Source organism: Myiozetetes cayanensis, unplaced genomic scaffold (assembly GCF_022539395.1).
Source record: "Myiozetetes cayanensis isolate MyiCay16 unplaced genomic scaffold, myiCay2020 scf2-11, whole genome shotgun sequence".
NCBI classification, from domain to species: domain Eukaryota; kingdom Metazoa; phylum Chordata; class Aves; order Passeriformes; family Tyrannidae; genus Myiozetetes; species Myiozetetes cayanensis.
The window spans coordinates 85,229,986-85,255,205 of record NW_026087411.1 but is presented as its reverse complement, the minus strand read 5'-3'; the positions used below and the strand labels follow the sequence as shown (position 1 = coordinate 85,255,205).

Here is a 25,220-nt window from a genome sequence, read left to right as displayed (position 1 = left end):
CAGATGTAAAAAATACATTGCAAACCTAGGGTCTTTCTGTGCAATGGCCTTATAAGAGTTCCCCTGAACTAAATGGGGTTGAATTTCCCTGCATCATCAGCTTTACACAATAGGTCCAGAAGAGAACCAAAAAATAGATGACGATTTTTTAGCATGGAGGGTGGTGTCAGTAACATCACTTTTGCCTTTTCTTCTAGTTAAAGGGGAAAAAAATGGAAAGTGATCTTAGTCCTTTGGAAAATGATGTTGAATTAAAACCTTCTTAATATTTCTGATTTAAAAAATAATTATTTAACAAACGTATTTGGAAAGTAGACCAACTGAAACAAGAATCAGCTCATTACAGATTCAGATCAGATAGGAGTTTGCAAATGCACTGTTGCACCTAAAAGGGTATGATTCGAAGCTGCATGTACAGAAGCATCATGTCGAGGAGGAGGAAGGTGACAGTTCCTGTTTATGCATTTTTGGCAAGCTGCACCTGAAGGATGGGATGATTTTCTGGAAACTGTCATGCCAGAAATTCACAGCTAAACAGGAGGAAACTGAGAAGAGCAAAAGAGAATAATTAGAGACCTATGGGGGTGGGACAGTGTTTCTAGTCTATTTTTTTTAAGGAAACCAAGCTATGTAATTGCACTGCTTTCTGTCAGTACTCCAGCAATAACATATGACTCTCTTGACCAATTTGAAATAAGCCTGACAAAAAGGAAGAGGTTTAAAAACACTGAGCTCCTGTGGGTTTTATAAAAATCAGCATCCAGATAGAGGAGACTCAAATTTGTGTGCCTAGTAAAACAGGTGGAACTGTGAACTCAGCTGCATTATTTGACACAAGAGAATCCAAAGCTGTCATCCAAAAGCAGGCTCCATAAGGTTTACTGTCAATGGAACTGTTCAGGTTTGTTTTTAGAGGTAGGGATTTCTTTGTTTGTTTATTTTGGTGGGGGTTTTTATTTGTGTTTTGATGGTGTGTTTTTTTTTTTTTAATACAATATATTTAAAAGAAGACCAAGACTTCTGCCTTAGAGAATTTTTTAAGATGTTAGTTGCTGCAGAGTGTAGGCATTCATTATAAAGTTATGTATAATAACAGATCTTGTCCTGAATAGGCCCTGAAATCCCTACCTGAAATGAAATCCCTTTGGGACAGTTCTTTCTGTCTGCCTTGAAAAGGTCTCTTTCCATTTCTTCTCATGCTAGAGCTAGCTGAGACCTTCTCCTCTCTCTAAAAATACTGCAGTACCATCAAACTTAAAGAAATGAGAAATCATGAGTCAGATGCCAAAACAAAGATGGCTCTTGAAAATCATTATATGTTGACATTTTATTTTGAATTTGGTCTGTCTTTGAAATGTTTAAAATCCTTCAACTTCTTGAGTGAAGGAGAAGTCACAGTGTCCCTCTTCTATTAACTTATTGTGAGAAATTACTTTGAGCCTTTGATGCTACAGGATATTTTATCCTTCATGGCTGCCCCTCAAATGGCAAACCCACTCAGACTGAAAACTCCTTCCAGTCTTCCATCATTCCTCTAGGCAAGGAACCTACAGGAAAAACCCTCTGAATTGTTTGTTTCTTCTTTCAGTTTGCCTCAAAAAAAGAAAACAAACAGTCATGTCTGCTCACAGCGAGTGAAAAGGGAGTATTGGTGGAATTGAGAAATTTAGAATGTGGCATTTGGTCAATCCAAAAGGAAGATATGGGGGAAACAGAAGATTCCTAAGATTGAGGGAAGGTCTACAATAATAAAGAAATACATGTGTCATGCATAGGACATATGTGAATACTTGTTATGAACTGAGAAGAAAAGGTCATAGATTCCATTATAATGACTGGCTTCTTGAGTTTAGGAAAGTAATTTGCCTGATATGTTGCAATACCTATATTGATATTCCATTTCTAGATTTCACAGCAGTCTTCCCTAGATAGGACTTCAGAGAAATGGATTTAATAGGCTGCCTGTCAATGACAAAATTTTGGATGTCTGTCACGGTTAAAAGGGGCAGAAAAGAAGAATTTTCTTTCCAACCTGTATTAATTTATTTTTTGTCTATCAGTGTCCCCGCTCCAGGAGATCAAAGCCTTTTATTGTCCAAAAAGTTCTGTTAGCATCTCACCTAATGAGACCCTTCACTTAAAAGATTTGCTGAGATGGACAGGACACTTGGTACCTTTTATATATAGGGACTGCACTTAGTAGCAGTAGAAAAACCCCTCAGCAGGTTTCTCCTATGAGTTATTTCACCGCTGATGAAACTGTCGGCACCTAAAAATGTACTCACTCTAACAGTTCATGAAGTAACAAGTTCATTAATGCAAATTTGTGACAATTTCTTCATTTTAATCCCTTTATAAGTTTCTGGGAATTTCTCCCCAAGTGCTGGGGTTTTCCAGGAAGCCATCAGGAGGGTTTTTTTCTTCTTTTGTGTGGCTTTATCTATCACCTTACAATGTTAATAAGCAGGGGTAATTCTTACTATCCAGGCAATGAAATTCTCTTCAAGGCTCTCGTGTATCATTCCAACTTTGGGATACACTGTATTGAACTAGACTGGGCTTTCCATACATTGTTGGTTGGACATCAGTGTCAGGTGTTTCATCTTTACAAAGCAAACGTGTGCAAATCAGAAAACAACCAATATAAGGTTGGAAATGATGACAGTAAGAGCTAAGTCTCTTCATGTAGCCCTATCAAAAATGAAATTACTTTTATAGTTTCTTCTTTATTTCTCTCCAGTAAATTCTACTGCTTTTGTACAAAAAGTAATGTAAAATCATTTGCTGTGTCTAAGACTTCATAGGCATTAGGAAAAGCATTGCAAAAAGCCTGAGAGAGGTGAACCTTCCCATCCATTCAGCCACATGGTGAAGCCACATCTGGAGGGCCAATTCTAATTTGTGGCTTCCTGGCACAAGAAAGTCATGGACATAGAGCAGCAGGTCAAATAAAGGGCAGTGAAATTGTTTAGGGATTGGAACATGTCATATGAAGAAAGGCTGAGAGACAGAACTAGTTAGCCTAGAGAACAGAAGGCTCAGACAGATCTTATAGATGTGAATAAATATCTGATGGGAAGGTGTAAGCAAGATTAAGTCAGGCTCTTTTCAGTGGTGCCAGTGATGGAGCAAGAGGCAATGGGCAGAAACTGAAATACAGGGGGTCTTTTCTGAACATGAGAAAACACTTTTTGACTGTGCAGATGACTGAGCATTGGCATAGGTTGCCTAGAGAGGCTGTGGAGTTCCCATCCGTGGAGAGACTCAAAGCCATCTGGATGCAGTCCTGAGCAACCTGCTCTAGCTGACCCTGTTTGACCAGGGAGGATGGACCAGATGTCCTCCAGGGGTCCCTTCCAACCTGAATGACTCTGTGATTATGTGTTTTTCAGCGAAACAGTTTGGGTCACAATATTGGCTTGGCTCAAGTCCACACTCCAATTTCTGTCGTTTTTCTTCACCCTTATTCCACAAGAGCTTTCAGCTTTCCCTTTTAAGTTATAAGAAACTGTATATAAAAGTTATAAGAAGCTATATGTAAAATCTTATATTCTTTGCATTCATTTCTTATTTTACACAGAGCAGTAAGAACTTACGTGCTTGACCCAGTATAAAGTAAGTAACACAAATACAGAACAGATATAAATGACTGTACGTAAATAATAAGCAGAAAGGTGAGTGGGTGACTTAACCTCATGTAATATTTTCTTTATCAAATTATCTTGGAGACACTTGGAACTTATGGTCTTAGACCTTTTACATTTTGTTTAGTTTGGGCTTAAATCTGCAACTCTTGAATACTAAGGCCACTGCTCTAGTGAATTAATACTTGCAGTTACTTGAGCTACATCTTTTACCAGGCATACACAGGCCCACCCAAATTACCTGAAGAATTGAGTGTGGACTACCTAGAGATAGCTGTAACAACATAATCATGGTGTCTAGTATTAACATTCCAGTCATGTAATGTTTTAGTTGTTTCTGATGCTAAGCATATGGTGGTACTTCACCTTCTTCTCATCATCTTATTTTTTTCAGTCCTGCTTCCTTCAGTTTTGAAGCAGCTGCCTGTTGGTAAAGAATGGATAAATTCTTTAGTACCAGGCTGTTACACGAAGGCTATCTTCCCTTTTGGTCACAGATGGTGGGAAGTGATTTTATTGATTTGTTAGTACTTAGCTAGAAGGATTACATCTAGCAGTAATAATGTGGCCAGGCCCTGGGACAAATCACCTCACGAGTTAGCAAAGTGTTTGTGTCTTTAACTGAGTGTGACATTATTATATTTACCAGCCTTTCATAGTACTTTGCTTATTAACACTACTTTAATCTCTTCTGAGCCATCTGTTGGTCATTCAAGTTTCTGTTTCCTTCATGTGCTAGAAGAGTTGGGAGACTTCAGTTTCTGAGCTGAACTCGGACATTATCATGCAGAAGTTCTGGTGGTAATAGTAGTGCTTATTATGTTTTTTTTTTTCTTTTTAATTCATATTATCAAGTTGTGCCCTGCAGAAAATCTCTTGGGGGAACACAGGCAGATGGCCACAGTAATTCCTCTCAAATTCGAAGGGTCATGAAGGTTCATGGCTCTCAGAATTTGTGTGAGAGGTATTAGTGTGGCTGGCTGAAAGCTGGTCACTCTCCCTGTTTCAAACCTGGCAAGTTTGGCAGCAAGAAGAATTGAACACTGCCATTACAGACTTTTTTATCTTTGGGTTGTGCCCATCAGATTATTTCTTTAGAAACCAGAGCTGTTTCCATGCTGTGATCTCAGCAGAAGTGCAACTGAGACGTCGTGTTAGCGTGCGTTAATGGTAGTTCACATTTTTTTTTGAAAGTGCAGTTTTCTCTGTATTTTAGCTTTGCAATTCTAAGTAGCCTGAATGACTTCATTCTCTGACAGGCATATGTGAGAGCAGGGAACCCCTCAGAGCTATAGGCATGAGCTCCTGGCCAGTGGATTACATGCAGATCATCTCCTGTAGAGAAGGACTGTCACATTACTGGATCCCAAAAAAGAAGTTGCTCAAAGGTGGTAGGTCAGGAATTGATATGAAAGTGATCTATGTCTGGACATGATGTTTTGTTTCATTGTGTTCTATCCCCTCAGTTGAGCGATTAGCACCGTGACGTGTTTCTTGGCCGGTTTTGGTGGGTCACAGTAGTTAAAGAAAGGGTCTGATAGTTAAGATGTGTGAGGACCACGGCATTGGGGACCACAGCATTAGGGACCACTAACGGGGCGTAAGAAGTGTATGAAGGAAAATGTAGAAGTGTGGGACCCTCAGGAAGGGGCGGTCGAGTGGTGACAGCCCTATCTTATGGCAAGGGGGCTGCAGCTAGGGCGAGCACGGCTCACGCCCGAGGGAGCACCCAAGGCTTCGCGGCGCCTCTGGCAGCCCTGTAGCAAGCCCGCACCCTCCCGCGGGTGGCTCTGCCTCGGGCGAGCCGGCAGCCCTGGCAGGAACCCGGGCGAGCACCTGCGGTGAGGAAGCCTCGAGGAGGACGTGAGGAGGACGGCGGTGCCGGGGCCCACGCCCGTGCGGCCGCGGGACGAGCCCGGGGGTCGGCGGGGAGAGGCGCGGCCGGCCCGGGTGCCCGGCGCGGGCAGGGGCAGCGGCGCCGCGCCTCGGACTCCGCCTCACCGGCACCGAGCTCCCCCTCTCTGCCTCACTCGCTCCCTCCCTCCTCCAGCGCCAGGCTCGCAGCGGCGGAGCATCTCGGCGGCGGCAGCAGCAGCAGCAGCACCCGCCCTTCCCGGCCGGCCGGCGGCGCGCACCGCCCCCCCGCTCCCGCACGCACCCGCCGGCGGCGAGCCGAAGCCCTCCGCGCCACCGCACCCCCGCCCCGCACGCCCACCGCCAGGAGGATGGGCTGCGGGCGGCGGCGCGGCAGCCCCTGAGCTCCCCAAAGCCACGGAAACAAAGGGAGCGAGCAGCGGCAGCACCGGGCCGGGGTGGATGCAAGCAACCATGAAAGGCTGGGTCTCCGCCTCCTCCGCTGCTGCCAGAGAGCTGCCGGCTGCCGCTGCTCGGAGGACTACCCTGTGAAGGCGGCGGAGGAGAGGCTGGCTGGGTTCGCCGTGCAAAGGTAGAAGGTGTAAGGGAGAGGAGGAAAGAAAATGTCTTCTTCGGTGGGGCCCCGCGGCCCTCGCCCGCCCACGGTGCCCCCGCCGATGCAGGAGCTGCCCGACCTAAGCCACCTGACAGAGGAGGAGAGGAACATCATCATGGCAGTGATGGACCGGCAGAAAGAGGAGGAAGAAAAAGAAGAGGCCATGCTCAAGTAAGCAGACGCCAGTCATTCATTCATTCAGGCACTCATTCATGCGCCGATCGCCGGCGGGCGGAGCGGGCGCTGCCACAGCGGGAGCCGCCCGGTGCCCGGAGCCGGCCGGCTTCGCCCTGCTCGGCGGGGCTGGCGCCGCGGAGCCCCGGTACCGTTCCGCTCCCGGCCCGTAACTTCCTCCTCCCCCACCCCGGGCAGCTCCTCCCGAAGCGGCACCGCCGGAGAAGCCCGGCACGGCGGGACGGAGCGGGACGGCGGCCCCGAGGGAGCCGACGGTGCAAGGCGGGCGGAAACCCCGACATGGGGATGAGGGGCGAGGTGGGATTCCTTTGGGGTCCCCAAAACCCCGCCTCTGCCAGGAGGGGCCGCTGGGTGGGGTTTCCCTCCGTGCGGGAGCCTCCGTGGCTGCCGTGCTGCCCCCGCCTGGCTCGGCCCCCTCTGCCGCCCGCCGCGGGGCTGGGGCGGCTGCCCCCGGCTGCTGCCCGGCACACCCCCCGTGTCCCCCGCGCCGTGCCGGGCCGGGCCGTGCTGTGCTGTGCCGTGCCGCCGGCCCCGGCCCGCCCGCTGCCTGCTCCAGCGGGGGCAGCGGCGGGAAGCAGCGCGCCGTGGGGCAGCAGGGTGTTCGTAATTAGGAAATAGATGGAATTAGTCGCACTGCTTATTCCAGCGGGGAGGCAGGCAGGCGGGCGTGCGTGGTGGCGGGACGGCGGGGGAGTGGGTTTATCTCGCTGACGGCGGCACGGGGAGGGGTGCGGGGAGCGCGGGGTGTGGGTAGGTGCCATGTTTGGAAACCAGATCCCCACTACCTCTTTTGAACCTTTTCTCTCTCGCCCCCTCGTCCCTGCCAAATAGTGCGTGTGACCACATTTTCTATCCTCCTCCGTCAATCGGAGGTTTCAAACGTAACGTTACTGAATCGCCTGCTTCGAACAATGACAATAAACAGATTGGAGCTGTGGCCTGTGCAGGAGAATCAGGGTTTCTCCTCTTCTGACTGCCCATCAGGCCTGTTCGCTCTGGGGGGGGAAGCAGTGGGAGAGGTGACTGGCACAGTGAGAGCCTCTGACGCCACCCAGACCTTCCTTGCCACAGGATCCTTACCTCACTGCCGCCAGATTGCGTACACCTGTGCTTGGAAGGGATGCGCTGAAGGTGTGACGTGATCCGGGTGTTTCTTTTGGCTGCATCGGAAATACCCACTTGAGCGATGCAGGTGCCAACTCTTCCCCACGGCTTTCTCCGCCCGATGGAAAGACCAAATGCCTTCAGGCTCCCAACTTTGGCCCCGTGCACTGTGCGTGGTGAAGCTGGGAGAGCCTTTTAGTATATTGCTGTCCTTGTCCCTTCCTATACATGCTTGACTCTGAATTTTCAAGGGGCTACTTGGTTGCAATGAGTACTGAGGCCCAGCTGCTAGTGTTGTGTTATTGGCGAGGAGCTGTCCGGGAGTGTGGTGCTTGGATCTCAGTACAAGAAGACTTCAGTTTTCTGTTGCAGTTCATTGTGCTTGGGGTGTGGCAAGCCTTGGAAGTGGGGTGATTGGAATGCAAAATGTTTTATGAAAAGGCATTTTTTAGTAGGTGTGGGGAAATGTAAGTGAAGGATTCCTTCTCAGTTTCTATTTACCAGAAGAAAATTAAATAAAGCTCAGAGGCTCTAAACTACATGTATCCTTGCATTCCTTGTCCTCCAGCACAGCCACTTCTCTATAAATGTTTAACTTTTATTCAGTGAAGAAGATTACTGATGGTATTGTAGAGGAATACTATAAATCTTACAGTCACTGCAAGAATTGACTTCTGTTGGTAGAGATGGTATTTTCTCAGCCCTATTCTTATTAATATTGGGTGGAGGGTAAATTTTCCTCCTTTTTTTCACCTCCCTTCTGCTTTTCTTCTGCTCTTCTTTTGCATTGGTACTTCTGAATTCTGTACTGGTAGTTCCTCTTCTGCAAAATTATTTGAATCCTCAGCAGTTTTACTAAATGAATTTAGGACACTTTAAATATAAGTTTTAGAAGAGATCAAAAACTGTGCTGTGAATTCAACTTGAAATTACTTTATATTATGTTCAGATATTTTTGATACCCAAACTTAAAAGTTTATTTCCCTACAGAAGTTCTTTCAAATCATGAGAGTAACAGTCTAGGGTCTCCACTGGCCTGAGAAATTGTGATTTTAAATAGATTTATAGATTTCAGTATTTTTTTAAAGAGCCAGAAATTAAGAGAAAATACATTGGAACACTTACAGACGTATACTCACTTTAGCTATATAATTAGGTTTAAAAAAATCAGGTCACAGCAGATAGTTTTCTTATGGGTTATGATTCGACTCTTACAGAGGACCACTAGATTTTCTGAGATAATTTGGTTTTTCTGTATGTTGAACATTTCCTTCCTTTTTGGGATAAGGGTTTGACACACCTTTACAGAGAGTAACTCTCTCAAGACTGGAATATCGACAAGAGTTTACTGCCATAATTTTATAAAGGTTTGTTGCAAATACACAACGGTGCTATCAGATGACACAGCCATATTATAAAAGTCAGATATTGTTACCATCTCTGTTATCTTCATTAAAAGGTTTTCTATTATTCAAATATCTCAACAAAAGTGCCACTAGTTTTCATTTAAAACCACCTGATGGAGAAATGTTTCCATCTGTAACACCCACATGCAAATCTGTAATTTTCTCTGAAAGTGAAGCTGAGAATCGGTGCTGCAAACTAGGCTACCTTCAATCCTGGGCTGATCAGAGGCCGGATATGTGCTGTCTCATGAATCATAAGGGCTAAAAAGGGTGCAGCATTTCTCTCCTGTTCTGGATGTCCTGGTAGCAATGAAAGTTTCTAAAACAGTACTTGTAATTTTCCTTTCAAGCACTCCTCACAGGACAAAACTTGAGGAAGAATTATTGGTTAAACAACTGTATTCTTCACGTGGTCATCATAAAATTGTGGATCTGGGGGAATTTGAAGTGTTTCTGTGAGCAAACTGCATGAATTTCAGAAGAAGTGTAGGCAATTAGGGTCATCAGTAAAGAGGCTGTGTCCCTCTCCTCTGAGTCTGTACCTCTCAGTCTTCCTGATCCCTGTTTCTGTTTCTGAGCTAAAAGCCTTGTAAACGCTCTCTGCCAGTTCATGCTGACATCAGCACGTACTGCAGTGTGCCAGCCTGCGAACAGGGCGCTGTTACAGGGAACAGGACTATGGACAGCGAACTGCTTTAACTGCTTGTGCGGGAGAATGATGGAAGTGCAATGCTTCCGTTTGAGACCACCTGCTCATCACTTTCCAGGAACTCCCCTATCTGTCAGTTTGTTGGCCTGCTGAGTTTCCTTCAGCAGTCTGGGGTTAACAGACCTTGTCACCCCCTTAGGATAATTCATACAACTTATACTGACTAGTATGACTTCCTTTTTCTAGGTATACCTGGTCAGTGGCAGAGACCTCATCTTCCCTCCACCCTCCTGATATCAGATTTCACACTGCTGTGTGTGTGTTTGTGGAAGGGGAATGCTCTTCTATCCTATGACCTGTTGAATACCTTGGAACAATGAGTTGAGGAGTCTGGGCTTTTGTGAAGTTTCCTTCTTTTGCTTCTTTTATGAACAAGTGTACCTTGGCTTGAGGATCACTTGTAATGTTAGCTGATTGCCTTGAAATTGCCTTCACTTCTGAAAACATGTCCTGCATTCCTTCTGTAATAGGGGCAGTGCCACTAGGTACTCCTGAGACCATATCCATGCCTTCATGCAGTGAAGTGCAGTCCCAGTATGGCACTCAAGACTCAAATCCACATAAGCACTTCAGTGCTTGCCTGACACTAAGTACAAACTGAGGACCCTTGAAAGCAGTCCATGATATCTTTCCATAATGGTGCACTTGTTCCTCTGTGTCCAAGGCATATAACACCAGAGCATGTGAGTGCCTTGGCTGCTGAATTGCTTGCAGTCTGTCTTACAGCTAAACTTGTCAGGGAGTCGCAACTACGTAGTCGTCTGCCTAAGTTCTCTGAAAGACCTGACATGACCTCTGCATTGCGAATCGATGCTCAGTGTGGAACTCAAAGTGCTTCTGTCACAGCAATGGCCACTTTCCTAACATGGAGGGGACAGGCAGTGTTACTGCTTCCAGCCACCTTAGGCTGATAATCTGGTGGTTAGGAAGTGATTATCTGTGCCCAGTACACTTATCAACTTGAAGAAGTTGTGTCCTAGACAAGTGCCATTGCATTATAATTTTGTGGAAACAGTTTGGCTTCCCAAAGCGTGTGGGCCCAGGTGCCTAACTAAATGTCAAGCCCAATAGGGAGAGCTCTCCTTGAAGAGGAGCTGCCTTGCTCTCCTTCTGAATGCTTCTGGTTACACAGGGCTATTAATGGAGCCTTTTTTAAAAGAGTTAGAGAAATTTAAAAAGTCCGGGAGTAGGAAGCAAGTCCCCCATCTCATCTTGGGGCTTCAGCACTTTGTGGTTTGTTCCTCTGTGGTTGGGAGAGCATTGCCTTCCTCCATGCCACGCCTTTGATAACAGCATGGAGAGCAGTCTGTTGAGTAGATGGGGCTTTACCATAGTAGACTCAGTTCTCATCCACTCTTGTTTTCCTGTTTCAGACTGACTGTAAGATTTTGTGCTTATCTCTGAAGACTATAGTCTCTATCAGCTCTTTTAATTGGAACTAGGCCTTGAACACCCAAGCTTCCGCTGTTCCTGTATGAGTAAATGTTCACATAGGACAGTAATAAAATGTGCCATGGCCTCCTCTGCAGACTAATTCACATCGGAGGCATTTTTTGCTGTTTTACTTGGTAGATACTCCTGTAGCTGGAAGGGAAGAAGTTCATGTTGAGTGGCTGATGTCTAGCCTGAAGTCCAGATGTTGCCCAACAGGTGACTGATGTGACTAAAAATTTTTGAAGAAACATGAGAGGGTAAGTTTCAATGAGACGGAAGAGAAACAAACCATCATTTGCAAAAATGGGGTGGGGGGAGGAAATTAAAGGAAAAATAGTTTAAAAGTTTAAAGTGTACATTCAAACACTAGAAAGCCTGAGACAACTATATTGTTTATGGGCATAAAGTTCCTTGAAATGAAACAACCACAGTTAATATACAACAAATTTTAATCATAGACAAATCACAGATTTATATATGTGTATATACTGAAGATGAAGTTAGTTTATATGTAGTTGTGTGCCTTATCTCATTGGGTTAGTCACGTACTAAGTGTAAACTATGGCAGCTGTGCACACAGCTAGTTGAGTTCCAGTTCTGTTCAAATTTTGATCAGAAATTAGAAGATGATTCCTAGTTACCATGGCTTTCATTTGCTGGAGTAAATTTAAGTGGGGCCAAAAGCTCTTATTGTGCTTCTGATGGGATTTAAAAAGACTGAGATTGTTGGCTGAGGTAGTGGCAATAGCAGGAAAGTTAACTCAGTCGTGGAATGTTCTTCATAATTTTATAACTCTATTTGAGTGGCTTCAGTAGAGAGGGTAGCAGGTACTTGAAACCTTCCCAGCTTAAAAGTTATCTCAAGATTTTTCATGGCAGTTGGTAAGTAGGGAGAAGTTGATCCTAACACCCTATTTTGACTCTCTAGTATGGTACACAACCTTGATTTTAGTAGAGCTGAGGTCTTTAAAATTAACAGGGATATTGCAGCTGCTCACATTTCAGGGCTGCCAGATCCTGAAGTCACTTGCAATTGGTGAAAATATCTGTTTCAGGGTTTGCACGATAACCCCTTAATAATTTCCTGTTGGCACCTGGAAGCTTCCTGCCTGCACTACTTATTGCCTAATTGAAGTTTAACCAATTGACCAGGAGGCTAGTGCTCTTAACCAGTTTTCTGGAGACAATTTCTTCCCCTCTTCCTTTCTAGCACTTGGGCCACACTTAACATTGTCAGAAAATGTTGAATACTGCTCAATTCACAGTGGCAGCTGCTGCCACCCTCATTTTGTATAGTACTTAAGTGAAACATAGGGAAGTAGGGTTCCAAGACCTTCTTAGTTTGTATGCTGTAAATCCTCTGATGATAATTGCCCTTCTGTAAACAGTAGGGAAGGAAGAGATAGAATTATTCTTTCTCCCTTCTGGTGAAACTGGGCCACTTTGCAGAAATAAAAGCAAGAGTCAAGAGGCCATCATGAAGAAGTCTATCTTCATCTTATCTTCGGGATAAAGGATCTAAAGCCTACCTTAAATCCCACTGAGAAACAGTGGAGGAATTGAGAGTTCTGGGAACTGGTTGTGCGTCTGGCACAAAGGAATTAAAGAATAAAACAGATAAACAATAGCAAGATTCTCTCCTCTGATTCAGACTGCTTCTTACTTATTCTTTCCATGGTCACATGAATATCACTTTCTGTGCAGTAGAACAGGAGGAACGGAGGCTACTGCTTGAGAGCCTTTGTTTCTTCCTTTGTACTTAAAGGAGTTTGGAACCACCATGTTTCAGACCCTATGGTGGTGCAGGGAGCAGAGTGCAGGTTGCTTACTGTGTGCATGAGTGTTTTAAGCCCCTGGAATCACCTAGACAGATTGTTCAAATACTACCTTGCACGTCTCCCTGGTAGCACCAGTGCTGATACTGGCACTTGAATGTAAAAATCCACGGTGAAACAATTCTACTCCTGGAGGACTGTAGAAGCCTGTCCAACCCCCTACTGAGGGCAGGGCCACTTGCAGCAGGTAGTGCAGGACCTGTGCAGGTGGCTTTTGCCTATCTCCAAGGATAGAGACTCCACAACCTCCCTGGACAGCTTTTTCAGTGTTCACCTACCCTCACAGTAAAAAGTGTTTCCTGTGGTTCAGATGGAACCTTGTGCGTTTCAGTGTCCGTTGCTTCTGGTCCTGTTGCTGGGCTCCTCTGGGAAGAATTTGTCTCTGTCTTCTTTAGACCTCACCGCTGGGGATCAATACACGATCCTTCTGAGCCTTCTTTCCTCAGCCTGAACAGTCCCCACCCTCTCAGCCTTTCCTCATGTCATGTTCTTGAGTCCCTTAGGTGTCTTTATGGTTCCTTGCTGCACCAGTTCCAGCATGTCTTTCTTGTTCTGAGGAGCCCAGAAGTAGACTTAGCATATAGATGTGACTTAACCAGTGCTGCAGCAGAGAGCAGAGATCACCTCTTTCAATCTGCTGGCAATGCTTTTCCAGTGCAGCCCAGGATGGCACTGGCCTTCTTTGCTGCAAGTGTATGTTGCTGGTTCATGCTCAACTTGGTGTGGAGCAGGAATTCTCAGTTGCCTCTCTGCAGAGCTTCTTTCCAGCTGGTTGGCCCCCAGCATATACTCCTGCATGGCAATATTCTCTTTTTTCAGGACTTGGCATGTCCTTATGCTGAATGTTTTAAAGCTTACAAGAGAGACCAGTATCTAACATGTTCTCAAATCATACAGAGGGAGGATTGCTTGCAGTCATTGCTTCTGGCCTCTTTCTGTTTGCTGTCCAAGGCCTTTACTCAGAGAGGAAGAGAGAAAATTGAACAGTGCAGAAACTGTTGTGGCCTTTTGGCCAATGGAAACATCAGAAAAGACTTAGCAACATTTGAAGCTTCAAGTTTTCATCACTCTCAGAGTGCAGGTGTGACCGTAAATGTCTTCTGATAAAGGAGACAACTTGTGTTGACCTCAGAATTGTAAGGAGTGTTTTCATGACTTTCAGGGAATTTCAGAGAATTGATAGTGATTTTTTTACAGAAAGGTGGACCGAGTAGTCTAAGGAGACTACTATATACAGTCAAAATGTATTCACAACTGCACACAGTCATGCAGTAAGGCAATTATGAGACAGTCATTGGCTGTTCTACTGAGTGCTCATCTCACCACCAAGGGAGGAGCAGGAGACTGTCAGCAGACAATAGCAGATTGATAGGCATTTCCTTAAAAACTATAGAAGAACAGGAGACGATAGGGGATCACAGGCAGTAGTAACCATCCCTACCATGTTCTATACATGGACTTCAGATTGACATATTTTGAACTTTTGGAAGCTCTGAGCTGCAAGCTGTTGTCCAAACTCTTTTCTGACCCCTGTTTAAGTGATTTTATTGAAATGCACAGGGCGTTATTTCTGTGCATGTGTCTTCCCATATGATTCTCCACTTGATACAAGAAGCTGCCAAAGCTTCAGTCCTGGCTTTGTCTGACATTGCACCAATACTTTCTGGCTAAGAAGTCTGTCATTCTCCAAATCCATTGTCATTATCTGTGCCCTGCAGAAGGGTGAAGACAAAGACTGGGTGAAAGAACATGATCTCTGTGCAGAAACTTCTCAAAGTACAGAGTTGTTATAAACCTTTTCTTAAAAGGAATTATGCAGGAAAGACTTCTTCTCTAGAGAGAGATGGTAGTGTCCTGTTGTTTATTTTTCTGGAAAACAGCAGAGGGAGAACAACATTAAAGGAGATTTGAAATTCTCAGTCTTGTCAATACCCTTTTATTTCTGACAACTTATATGAAGAATTTTTTGCATCCTTGTATAGGAAAGAAACTAACAAAGATGTAATGTGCTTCCTTCATCAAGCAGTTACTAAGCATTTTAAGGCTTGAGCTTAATGCCTTAAAGAAAAGGCTATTTAAAATTACTGCTGCCCTTGTGTTCAGGCTTGTTGGGATGCAGGCGTTATTGAAGGTGGAAAATGACAAAACTGAAAGTCTATTTTGGGTTACCAATAGTTAGAGCCAATTATGATTTCTAGCCAGTTCTACCTTCTCCTTTGCTCTACCCACTGGTGACTGCTGCACTTGTCTTCTCCCCTGGGCCTACCACTTTTAATTAATAGATGCCAACATTCAATTACGTTTTTGTGGAAAAATCTTGGGTACCTATAGTCTTTCTTTAATTTCTAGCAGTGATAAAACATGTAAGAAAATCTTATGCCATCCATTACAAACACAGAGTGGTTTCATTCTGCTTTTTGGAAATACCTGCATACATTTACAATTGCTGGAATGATTTACACCTTACCAGGCCTGTATGATTTACCTCAGTCAAATTCATGTATTGGATCTGTAAGGATGCAGATACTTTTTAAGCTCTCTATGTCTACCAAGAGTTGCAGTTTTATCCCTTCTTTTATACTTCACAGATATAGTTTAATATTATGCAATGTTTATGGTGTTTCCTAGTTTTGGAGTCTAGGCAGTAAATGTTAGTCAGACTTATTTTTGGTATTCACAACAAACAGCAGAAAATATTACCACTATAGGTTTAATTTAACAGTTTCTTAGGTAAGACAATTGATAGGATAGCACTGTAATTCTTTGTGCTTATAACTGAAGTAATCATCCTCAAAATTTGATTGCGTGTCGGCTACTTATGTCTAGAGAGAGTTTTAAACAAGAAAGCCATGTTCCAAATATAGGTTTTGGGACTTTTACAGAAGCAAGAAGAGCTAATTGCAATGTTCAGAATAACAAAATACAAGAAACCATTCATACTTACCACTTCAGAGGCATGAAGTGACATGGCATGATGAATAGTGATTCCAGGCAGTTCTAGATTGAATTAGAACACCTATGCTGGCGCTAATTTCTGAGTTTGTTCACATCAGGTGTGTTTCATTTTCAGTCTCAGGACTTTATGCACTTTGCTTTTATTAATACTATTGAAGTTAGAGGAATGCATCTGTCTGTATATGGGGATTTTTCAGGTATCTGTAATAAAAATTTGTAGTGTTTGAGATCTCCTAATGTCTTTAATCTCTGTCTTTCCTATATTAAGCCCTCCTGGAATCATGAAGATCGGTATATGCCCTGAGAGTTGCTTTTTTGTTCAGGAGTGAACCTAGCAGATAAAGCTACACTTTTTAGTGATGACAGTGGTGGGTCTAGCAAATTAACTGTTTCAAAATTTGAGGATCTGGGGTGTAACCTAAGAATGATTTTCTAAGTATTTTGGGCATTAGATAAACATTAGATTCTAGTTAGAATGGTTGTTTAAATGCCTTGCATGAAAATACAGTTATTTACTTTAAGACCCTTAATAAAGAGCTATTTTTTAAAACTTCATTATGTGAAATTTATGAGGACATTTCTCATCAGTGAAACACACTATTTTAGTGTAAGTACTATTATATTGCAGAGAAAAAGGGTACTACTCTTCTAGCAAGAAACAGCACTCTGTGTGATCTGAAAATTGCTAATGGAAGTCTTCACATGCTTGAATGACCTAAGTGTGAAGTGTCTTCTCAAGTGTTTTTCTTGGTTACCCATACTGTATACTGAGTTGATCAAAGTATTTGTGTATCCAAAAATCTGTCTACATCTTATGCTACCAGGTCTAATAAAAGATGGTACATTTTTTTACAAACCTTGTTTGGCCTATGAGCTAGAGCACATTAAATTTTTGTAACCACTACTCATGAAGGTTTTATCTGCATTTTGTTAAAATATATATTAATTCTAGAGTCTTTCAATATACTGTGAAGAGTTCAAAATCATATCCACAAACTAGGGTTTTGTAACACTTATATTGATACATCATTCTCTTTCCAGTTGTATAGAAAAACCTACAATCCTATACTATACAAACAGTTCTAAGTTTTGACTATGGACTGTTTGCATCTGTATGTATTAATCACATTAAAGTATTCTACAGATCAAATTTTTTAGTAACAGGACTTTTAAGAGAAATAACAATGAAGCAGTTTATGTAAGAAAAGGCCCTTTTGGAACTGGGTGGTTGAATATGTTTAGTTGTGTTTCGAGCCGTGATTTTTTAGTGTAACTGTTTTCTTTTGACAATTCCATTGGTCTTGGGAAAAGCATTAAGAGCTGTGCAAAACCAGCTGTCTTAGCTTTCTAATCTCTTGTCTTTACACAATTTCTTTAGTACTTGCATGTTCTAAGAAAGCAAAGTAATTTTTTGTTTATATTTATAATTCCCTAGGCTTTCATATAAAGTTTTTTTTTAAATAAATTATTGCACTTTAATATATTTGCAGTCTTACCTTTAGAATCATTTTGACATTTGACATCAGAGGACTATATTTCGTACTGATTAAATGATATTGCACAGATGTAGATGAAAAAATGTGAAAGCTTGAGCAGTAAAAGTGCGTGAAAAATCTATGAGTGTTTTGGTTACTTTAGGTTGTAAGTCTCCTTTGTACTGTTATTTATGGCAAAAATTATGACGTTGCTTCACAAACTTCAGCTATGCAGTTTGGCAGTCTGTTGGCCATGTGTTTTTAGCTATAGGAAGGCAACTGGCTGATGGAGCACATGGAGCATGGGGCTAGGCATTTAAGAAGTAAGGACAGAATTTATGAGGGCTCTAGATCATCCTAGTTTAACTCTATTGATTTTGGCCCAGGGTGCTACCTGCAAAGTATCAGGGTAATGAGTTTGCACTTTATGGATGAGATTTAAAAGAGGTTTTATATGTGTATATGTACCTGTGCCTAAGAGTATGGAACCGGGCCGTGCAGAAATATGTACAAGTTGTTTTATGGATGTTAATTGCAACATTATGTTGCTTAGCGTTGCTGAAAACATGCAGAGTGCCTTGGTGAAAGTTGTTCAGGAGCTGAAAATTAGGAACAATTTTGCCTGCAGTCATATCAGAGGGACAAGTGACACAGTTGCTGCCATGGACCAGCAAAGCATTATATTGCTGTGGTCCTGTGTCTCTGCTGAGTTTGATTAACTGTGGTTACTCTCTGCCTTGGAACAAGTGTCACTGGAAGCACATCTGTTAACTGGAGTAAGACTGAAGTGTTCTTCAGTCTGTTTAAATGGGATACGTCCATGTAAGTCTTGAATTTTGTAGAATAAAGCACATTTTCTCAAATTCATCTAGTAATTATTCAACTACTCCCCAAACCTTACATAGAAAGTAAACTTAAGAAAAGTGAAACCAAGGCATTGCTGCCTACTGTTCTGAAAAAAAACCACAAAAACCCAACAAACCCCCACTTTATTTATCACTGTTCAAAAGTTTATGTGTATTTTTTTAATTACTTTGTGGTCTGCATACCCCTAATTTCATGCAGTCTAAATTGGGTGTTTTGTTTTCCTTTGGTTTCTCCAAAAAGCTGTTTTTCAATACACTCATAGAAGGGAACTGTATTTACTCAAAGGTGGAAATTGCAGAATTATATGGATTGATTGTGCTAGTGCACATGTAAAAAATGTGTAAATTCCTTTGAGATTAGATGCACAGTACATTTTTCTTGTATTTCAGAGCAAAATTACATATCGACTTTTTAATGAGAAATCTATTCTGAGAATATAGAACCTCACTAATATATTATGATTCTTGTATTTTGTGTTTTTAGATGGTCTAATATTGATGGTAGTTTTTAAATTTAAAAGCTCTCACTTTTATAGGCAAAATATCTTCATAATTTATTTTGCAAAGTGGTTTTCTTTTTTTTTAACTACATTAGCTTAGAGGGAAACATCATCCCTTAAAAAAGCTTTTTTTACAAAGAATTATGGCACTCATCATAAAATAACTGTCAACTGGAGCTGTCTGGACTTGTCTGATCAGTTCGAGGATTGATCTCATGCTGTATGTTTTTACTTTCCCCTCTGCTTCCTATTGCATGTATTTAATCTTAAAGCAGAGCTTTCCTTCCTGTGTACTGGTAGGAGAATGGAGGTCAGCTGAGATCACATAAGAAAGCCTTTCACATGTAGCTTTAGCAAACAGGCCCTAAATTTGAGAGCTTTCCATGAAAGGCAAAGTTTGATGAACTTTTTGCGAGGGCAGCTCGTTCATTATGTGAAAGCTGCAGAGGTGGAAAGGAACTAATCTTTCTAGCAATTTACTTAATGGTGTGAAATACTAGGTGTTAAAATTTGAAGACAGGCACTTGCATGTCTGACATTCATAAATAAAGCAAGAAAATCAATAAGTGACTTCGGCAACTGCCACCCTTTTGACTTCTTTGTCAGAGGCCAAGAACTGAATGAACAAGAAAATTAAAAGTGTTTTCCCTGAAGGAAAAGGAAAAGTACATTTTCCTCAAGGCTAAAGCTGAGGCCACAGAGAGTACAGGAAAGCTTTTATTGCTGTGTGCTGTGCTGGGTTCACGCTGGCTGGATGCCAGGTGCCCACCAAAGCTTCTCTGTCATTCACCTCCTTAGATGGACAGGGGACATAAAATATAGCAAAAGGCTCGTGGGTCCAGCTAAGGGCAGGGAGAGATCACTCACTGTCACAAGCAAGACAGACTCAGCTTGGGGAATTTAATTTATTGCAAATCAAAATCAGAGTAGGCTAATGAGAAATAAAACCAAATCTTAAAATACCTTCTCCCTGTCCTTCCCTTCTTCCCAGGCTCATCTTTTCACTCTTGATTTTCCTTATCTCCTCTCCCAGAGGAGCACTGGGGGTTGGGGAATGGGGGCTGAAGTCAGTTCATCACACATTGTCTCTGCCACTCCTTCCTCCTCAGTGGAGGACTCTTCATGCTCTTCTCCTGCTCCAGTATGGGTCCCTCCACAGGAGACAGTCCTCCACAACCTTCTCCGACAAGAGTCCTTCCCAAAGGCTGCACTTCTTCATGACCTGCTCCAGCATGAGTGACTTCCAAAGGGTAGAGTCCTTCAGGATCAGACTACTCCAGCTTGAGTCCCTCATGGGGTCACAAGTCCTGCCAACAAACCCACTTCAGCATGGGTTCCACTCTTCACAGGGCCACAGGTACTGCCAAGAGCCTGTTCCTCCATGGACTTCCCACAGGATCACAGCCTCCTTTGGGCATCTACCTGTTAACCAATGTGAAACCCATCTACAAGAAGGGTCAGAAGGAGGATCTGGGGAACTACAGACCTGTCAGCCTCAGTGCTGGGAAAGGTTGTAGAACAGGTTATCTTAAGTGCCATCATGCAACATGTACAGAACAACCAGGGGATCAGGCCCAGTGCCAGAAGAGAGTTTAGAAAAGGCAGGTCCTGCTTGACCAACCTGATCTCCTTAAATGACCGGGTGACATACCTAGTGGATAAGGGAAAGGTTGTGGATGTAGTTACCTTGACTTTAGTAATAATTTTACTTTTAGTAAAAAGTAAAAAAAAAGACTTTAGTAAAAGACTTTACTGACTTCCCCTGGACAAGCTGGCAGCTGACAGCGTGTGCACTCTTTGCTGGGTTAAAACCTGGCTGGATGGCCAGGCCCAGAGAGTGGTGGTGAATGGTGCTACATCCAGCTGCTGGCTGGTCACTAATGTGGTTCTCCAGGGATCAGTGTTGGGGCCAGTCCTGTTTAACGTCTTTATCCATGATCTGGACAAGGGATTGAGTGTACCCTCAGTAAGTTTGGAGACAACACCAAGTTAGGCAGGAGTGTTGATTTCCTGGAGGGTGGGAAGGCTCTGCAGGGGGATCTGGACAGGCTGGATTAATGGGCAGGACCAACAGTGTGAGGTTCAACAAGACAAAGTGCTGGGTCCTGCACTTGGATTACAACAATCCCATGCAATGCTACAGGCTGGGGGAAGAATGGCTGGAAAGATGCCCATCAGGAAAGGACCTGGGGCACTGGTCAACAGCCATCTGAACGTGAGCCAGCAGCGTGCCCAGGTGGCCAAGAAGGCCAATGGCATCCTGGGCTGTAGCAAGAATAGCGTGGCCAGCAGGACTAGGGCAGTGATTGCCCCCCTGTACTCAGCACTGGTAAGGCTGCACCTCAGGTACTGTGTCCAGTTCTGGGTCCCTCACTGCAAGAAAGACATCAAAGTGCTGGAGTATGTCCAGAGAAAGGCAGTGAAGCTGTTGAAGGGTCTGCAGAGAACGTCATATGAGCAGTGGCTGAGAGAGCTGGAGTTGTTTAACCTGGAGGAAAGGAGGCTCAGGGGAGACCTTATCACTCTCTACAACTACCTGAAGGGAGGCTGTAGGTGGAAGTTGGCCTCTTCTCCTGGGGAGCTAGAGATGGAACAAGAGGAAACAGCCTCAAGCTGCCCCAGGGAAGTATCAGGTTGGACATCAGAAAGAATTTCTTCACTGAAAGACCGGTTAAGCATTGGAACGGGCTGTCTGGGGAAGTGGTTGAGTCACCATCCTTGAAAGTGTTCAAGAAATGACTGGGTGTTGCATTTAGTGCTAGGGTTTAGTTAACAGGGTGGTGTTTGGTCAAATGGTCAATGATCTTGGATATCTTTTCCAACCTTAAGGATTCTATGATTCTATTATTATCCTAGCAGCTATACCACCATCACTTATGTGCTTGGTCTTGGTAAGTGGCAGGTCCATCTTGGAAGGCAGCTGGTGCTGGCTGTGTTGGACATGAGGGAAGCTTCTGGCACCTTCTCACAGCAGCCACTCTGTAGACTTCCTGCTACCAAAACCTTACCATGCAACCCAATGAAGGTACCATTGTTTGTTGGAGTCTAGCAGTCTGCAGGGTTTTATATACTGTGAAGTTGTGCCTTTCTTATTTGATATCAAAATGTTTGTTTGAGAGCTGCATCCCAGGGTTATCGGCATCAATTTTTATTAGTTCCCAAAATAAGTTTTGTTACCTTTTTTAAGCCTGAAAAGTACTACTAGTGTCTGTTCACTAAAAGACCATTCAAATCATCCCCTATACTGGTATGGTCCTTCCCAGCTGAATTCAGAAACTGTTTATAAAGGTGCATGTGTCTTTATCTCATAATATATGTTCCATTTTCAAATCTTCGTTCGCGAAGCCTAGCCATGATGATGTTCCATTAAGGCTTTCAACTTTACTCACATTCCAGATGTTTAAATCAGGGTGGTTACATGGATGTATGTTACATATGTGTCTTACATTTTATATACATTGTATCTAGTACATCAGAGTCCAATCTGTAATATTTTAGGAATATGTGCAGTTTTTCCTTTTCTTCATCCCAGGCATTATAATTATGTTCTTCATAAAATAAAATCTTAGCCAAATAAAAATGAGTTAAATTCTGAACATATTAAATTGCATTTCTGTTTAAGATGAGCTTCCTTCAAAACTTCCTGTTTAGTGAAAATGTAATTCTCAGTTCATGAAAAGTTGATGAGGGGACAAACTGCATTTGATGTTCAGAGATACAAAGTCCATTGACGGCTGAGGGTATGTCTGTGCTGTCCCCAGAGGTGTGCTGCCAGCATAGAAGCTGTGCTGGTGTCTCCCAGGAAGGGAATTTTTGTCTAAACAGAAGCCTCAGCTAGTATTTGAGATGTCCAGTGGTTCTTCTCTTTGATTTCAAGAGTGAGGAATGGATAGGAAGCCAGTCATTATTTTGAACCAGGTTTTGCAGATGTGGGCAGCAGGGAGAGCAGGGAGCCCGGGAGCAGGTGGTGGTTTCGGTAACTGACCAGCATGGAGCTCCTTTGAGCACATCCTGGGTATTTCCTCTACTGGAAGTGGTCCCCAGGCCCTCTGGGTTTCACTGCTGAACACAGACAGCAGTGGCAAAGGTTTTAGCTCAGTCAATGATTACTACTGTGTTTTCAGACCTGTGTAGCAGCATGCCACTTTCTTCAGATCCCTCCTGTGTGATTTTTCGGATCGCTATCCTTCCTTTGGGGATCTTTCATTTCTCCAATAATATTATGGCTGTTGACATAAGAGCATATTTCCTTCTATATGAGAAGCAGTACCATTTGAATGTGTATTATCATTAAACTGCCATCAGTGAAACTGAGATACTTTTTTTGATAAAATCCCTATTTTATTTTACTGTGTTAAACTTAAGCTTGTGTTAGCTAAGGTGTTTTAAATGCCCTCACAAGGTAATCACCAGATTAATGAGAAAAGACTGCAAAATAGTCAGCATTTTATATTGTGCTGGCAAGGCTATTCACTAGAAAAGCTGTGGTTGCTTAGTTGCAGTGGGAGAGGAGAAATTAGGAGAGAGGATGAGAGTGCAGGGTATAGCCTTGTGAGGGACAGCAGGAAAGGGGAAAGGACATGACAAGTGAGCGGAAACCTGTAAGAATGTACATGTCCTTTAAAGCAGAAATAGTTGGACTCAGAGGGCATTACAAGAAGGACCCTGGTTATCAGATAGAGGTGGAATATATGATAGGAGAGGAGAAGGCTGGAATTAGTTGGGATGGGAGTCTGGAAGTAGGCTATGAGTGATGCAGCTGCCTATTTGTCTAGTACAGAACAAGCGTAAAATAGCACTTCTGCACACTGAGAATTGGGTAATGCAAAGTGATGGATTCTTTGGTAGCAGACCTGAGACTTGCTTATTTATGTGTCTGTTTCACTTTGGGCTTGAACTGGAGATAGTTAAGGTTACAAATCAGGAGGAGGTGAACATTTATTTTCAGTGTGATAATAAATAAATTAGAAGGCATGTAGGAAACACAAAGATTCAGAAATGCTTGGAGTGTAAGCCAGCCTCATGACTGTGAAGGGTCTGAGTCATTAGGTTCAGACACTTGGGGTTTGGCAGAGCTGCTTTTACAGATCTCAGCAGGCTTGGATAGTACAGTGAGAGCATCTGGACACATAGGGTAGCTTGACTGAAGAAGGAAGTGCACACCTCGGTTCATTTGAATTCAACATTCCCAGAAAATCAGCATTTTATATACTTTGACTGCCCTTAACCCTCTCAGTGAAAGGTAGATCCATGTAAGAGGTCTGGTCTGGTTTAAAAAGGGGGTGGTTAGGTTTTCTTGTTTGTAGCAGAGGACTTGGAAACCCAGCACAGCCACAACTCTCCTAAACCTGATGGTAGTAATCCACATTATTATTTTTCAAAACAATTTGCTGTGTTAATTCAGTCTCAGGATTTTGGGGCTTTTATGGTTTTGAATACTTGGAATTTGCTTTAATCTTTTTATTTATAAGTAGAATACTTCCTCTGTTTAGAAAAAGACCCCTGCTGTCAGAGGAACTGTATGATAGAGGGTTGTAGAAATGCCCCACACCAGGAGTTTATCTTCCTAACAGAGAAAGCAGAGAGAAGGGAGATGAGGTTTAAAGAGCACAAGCAGATCAGCTGTAAGGCAGCTCTAAATGTTTTGTTAGTCTTAGGGTTTATAGGCAGGGTGCCACGTCCCCTGCATTTGTCCAGCTTTGTCATCTCCAGCCTGAATATTGGAGGTTGTGTGCATGTACATATTAATCTGTGCAGGCTTGGTGCCTGAGGGAACGGTGTATGTTTGTGTGGTTTTGTTTTTAATTAAAGGTGGCATCTCTGCTTTTTTTGGGTGGGTGAAAAATGGAGCTAAAAGGAATTAGCTAAATGGAAAGAAAAAGGAGTAAAGAACATTTACCTTTGAAGTGAGGATGCAAGTACAGCTAAAAGACTGAACAGGTGAGAATAAAGGTGAATAACTGGGGCCAAAGAGATCGCTGAACATGAGAGATCTTAATCAAAATCATACAGAATCATAGAATCAGATAGGTTGGAAAGGACCTTTGGGATCATCAAGTCCAACCCTTGATCCACTACCACCACAGTTACTAGACCATGGCACTAAGTGCCACATCCAGTCTCTTCTTAAACACCTCCAGGGATGGAGAATCCACCACCTCCCTGGGCAGCCCATTCCAATGCCTGATTACCCTCTCTGTAAAGAATTTCTTCCTAATATCCAACCTCATCCTCCCCTGGCAGAGCTTGAGACCATGGCCTCTTGTCTTACTGATAGTTGCCTGGGAAAAGAGGCCAACCCCCACCTGGCTACAACCTCCTTTCAGGGAGCTGTAGAGAGTGATAAGGTCTCCCCTGAGCCTCCTCTTCTCCATATAAAGTGCTCTGAATCTGTAAAGGTCCCCACTTTGCTGAATCAGCGGCTTCTCTTGGCTGGAAAAACTCCCTGGTACTTTTCTGTAGTTTTTCCCCAGTACTGCACTCTGGAGGGTAGGGATAATTCTTTGGTCCCCAGGCAGCGTGTGGAGGTCTTCCTGGTGTGTGTGTGGCTATGCATATGCATATCATATATAGTAGTTTAGGAAACAGCATTAGGAAGCTTTGCTCAAGTTTTTAAGACAAGACACA

General features: G+C 43.3%; 1 protein-coding gene across 1 annotated transcript in view; it reads left to right on the top strand.

Moving 5' to 3' along the window:
* The first annotated feature begins 5,793 nt into the window (after nucleotides 1-5,793).
* RIMS1 (regulating synaptic membrane exocytosis 1) overlaps nucleotides 5,794-25,220 on the top strand; it is a 319,930-nt gene continuing 300,503 nt past the window's right edge. Inside the window, 1 exon segment of the mRNA XM_050315904.1 lies at nucleotides 5,794-6,285. Coding sequence (XP_050171861.1) covers nucleotides 6,122-6,285 — 164 coding nt within the window. The 5' untranslated portion in view covers nucleotides 5,794-6,121.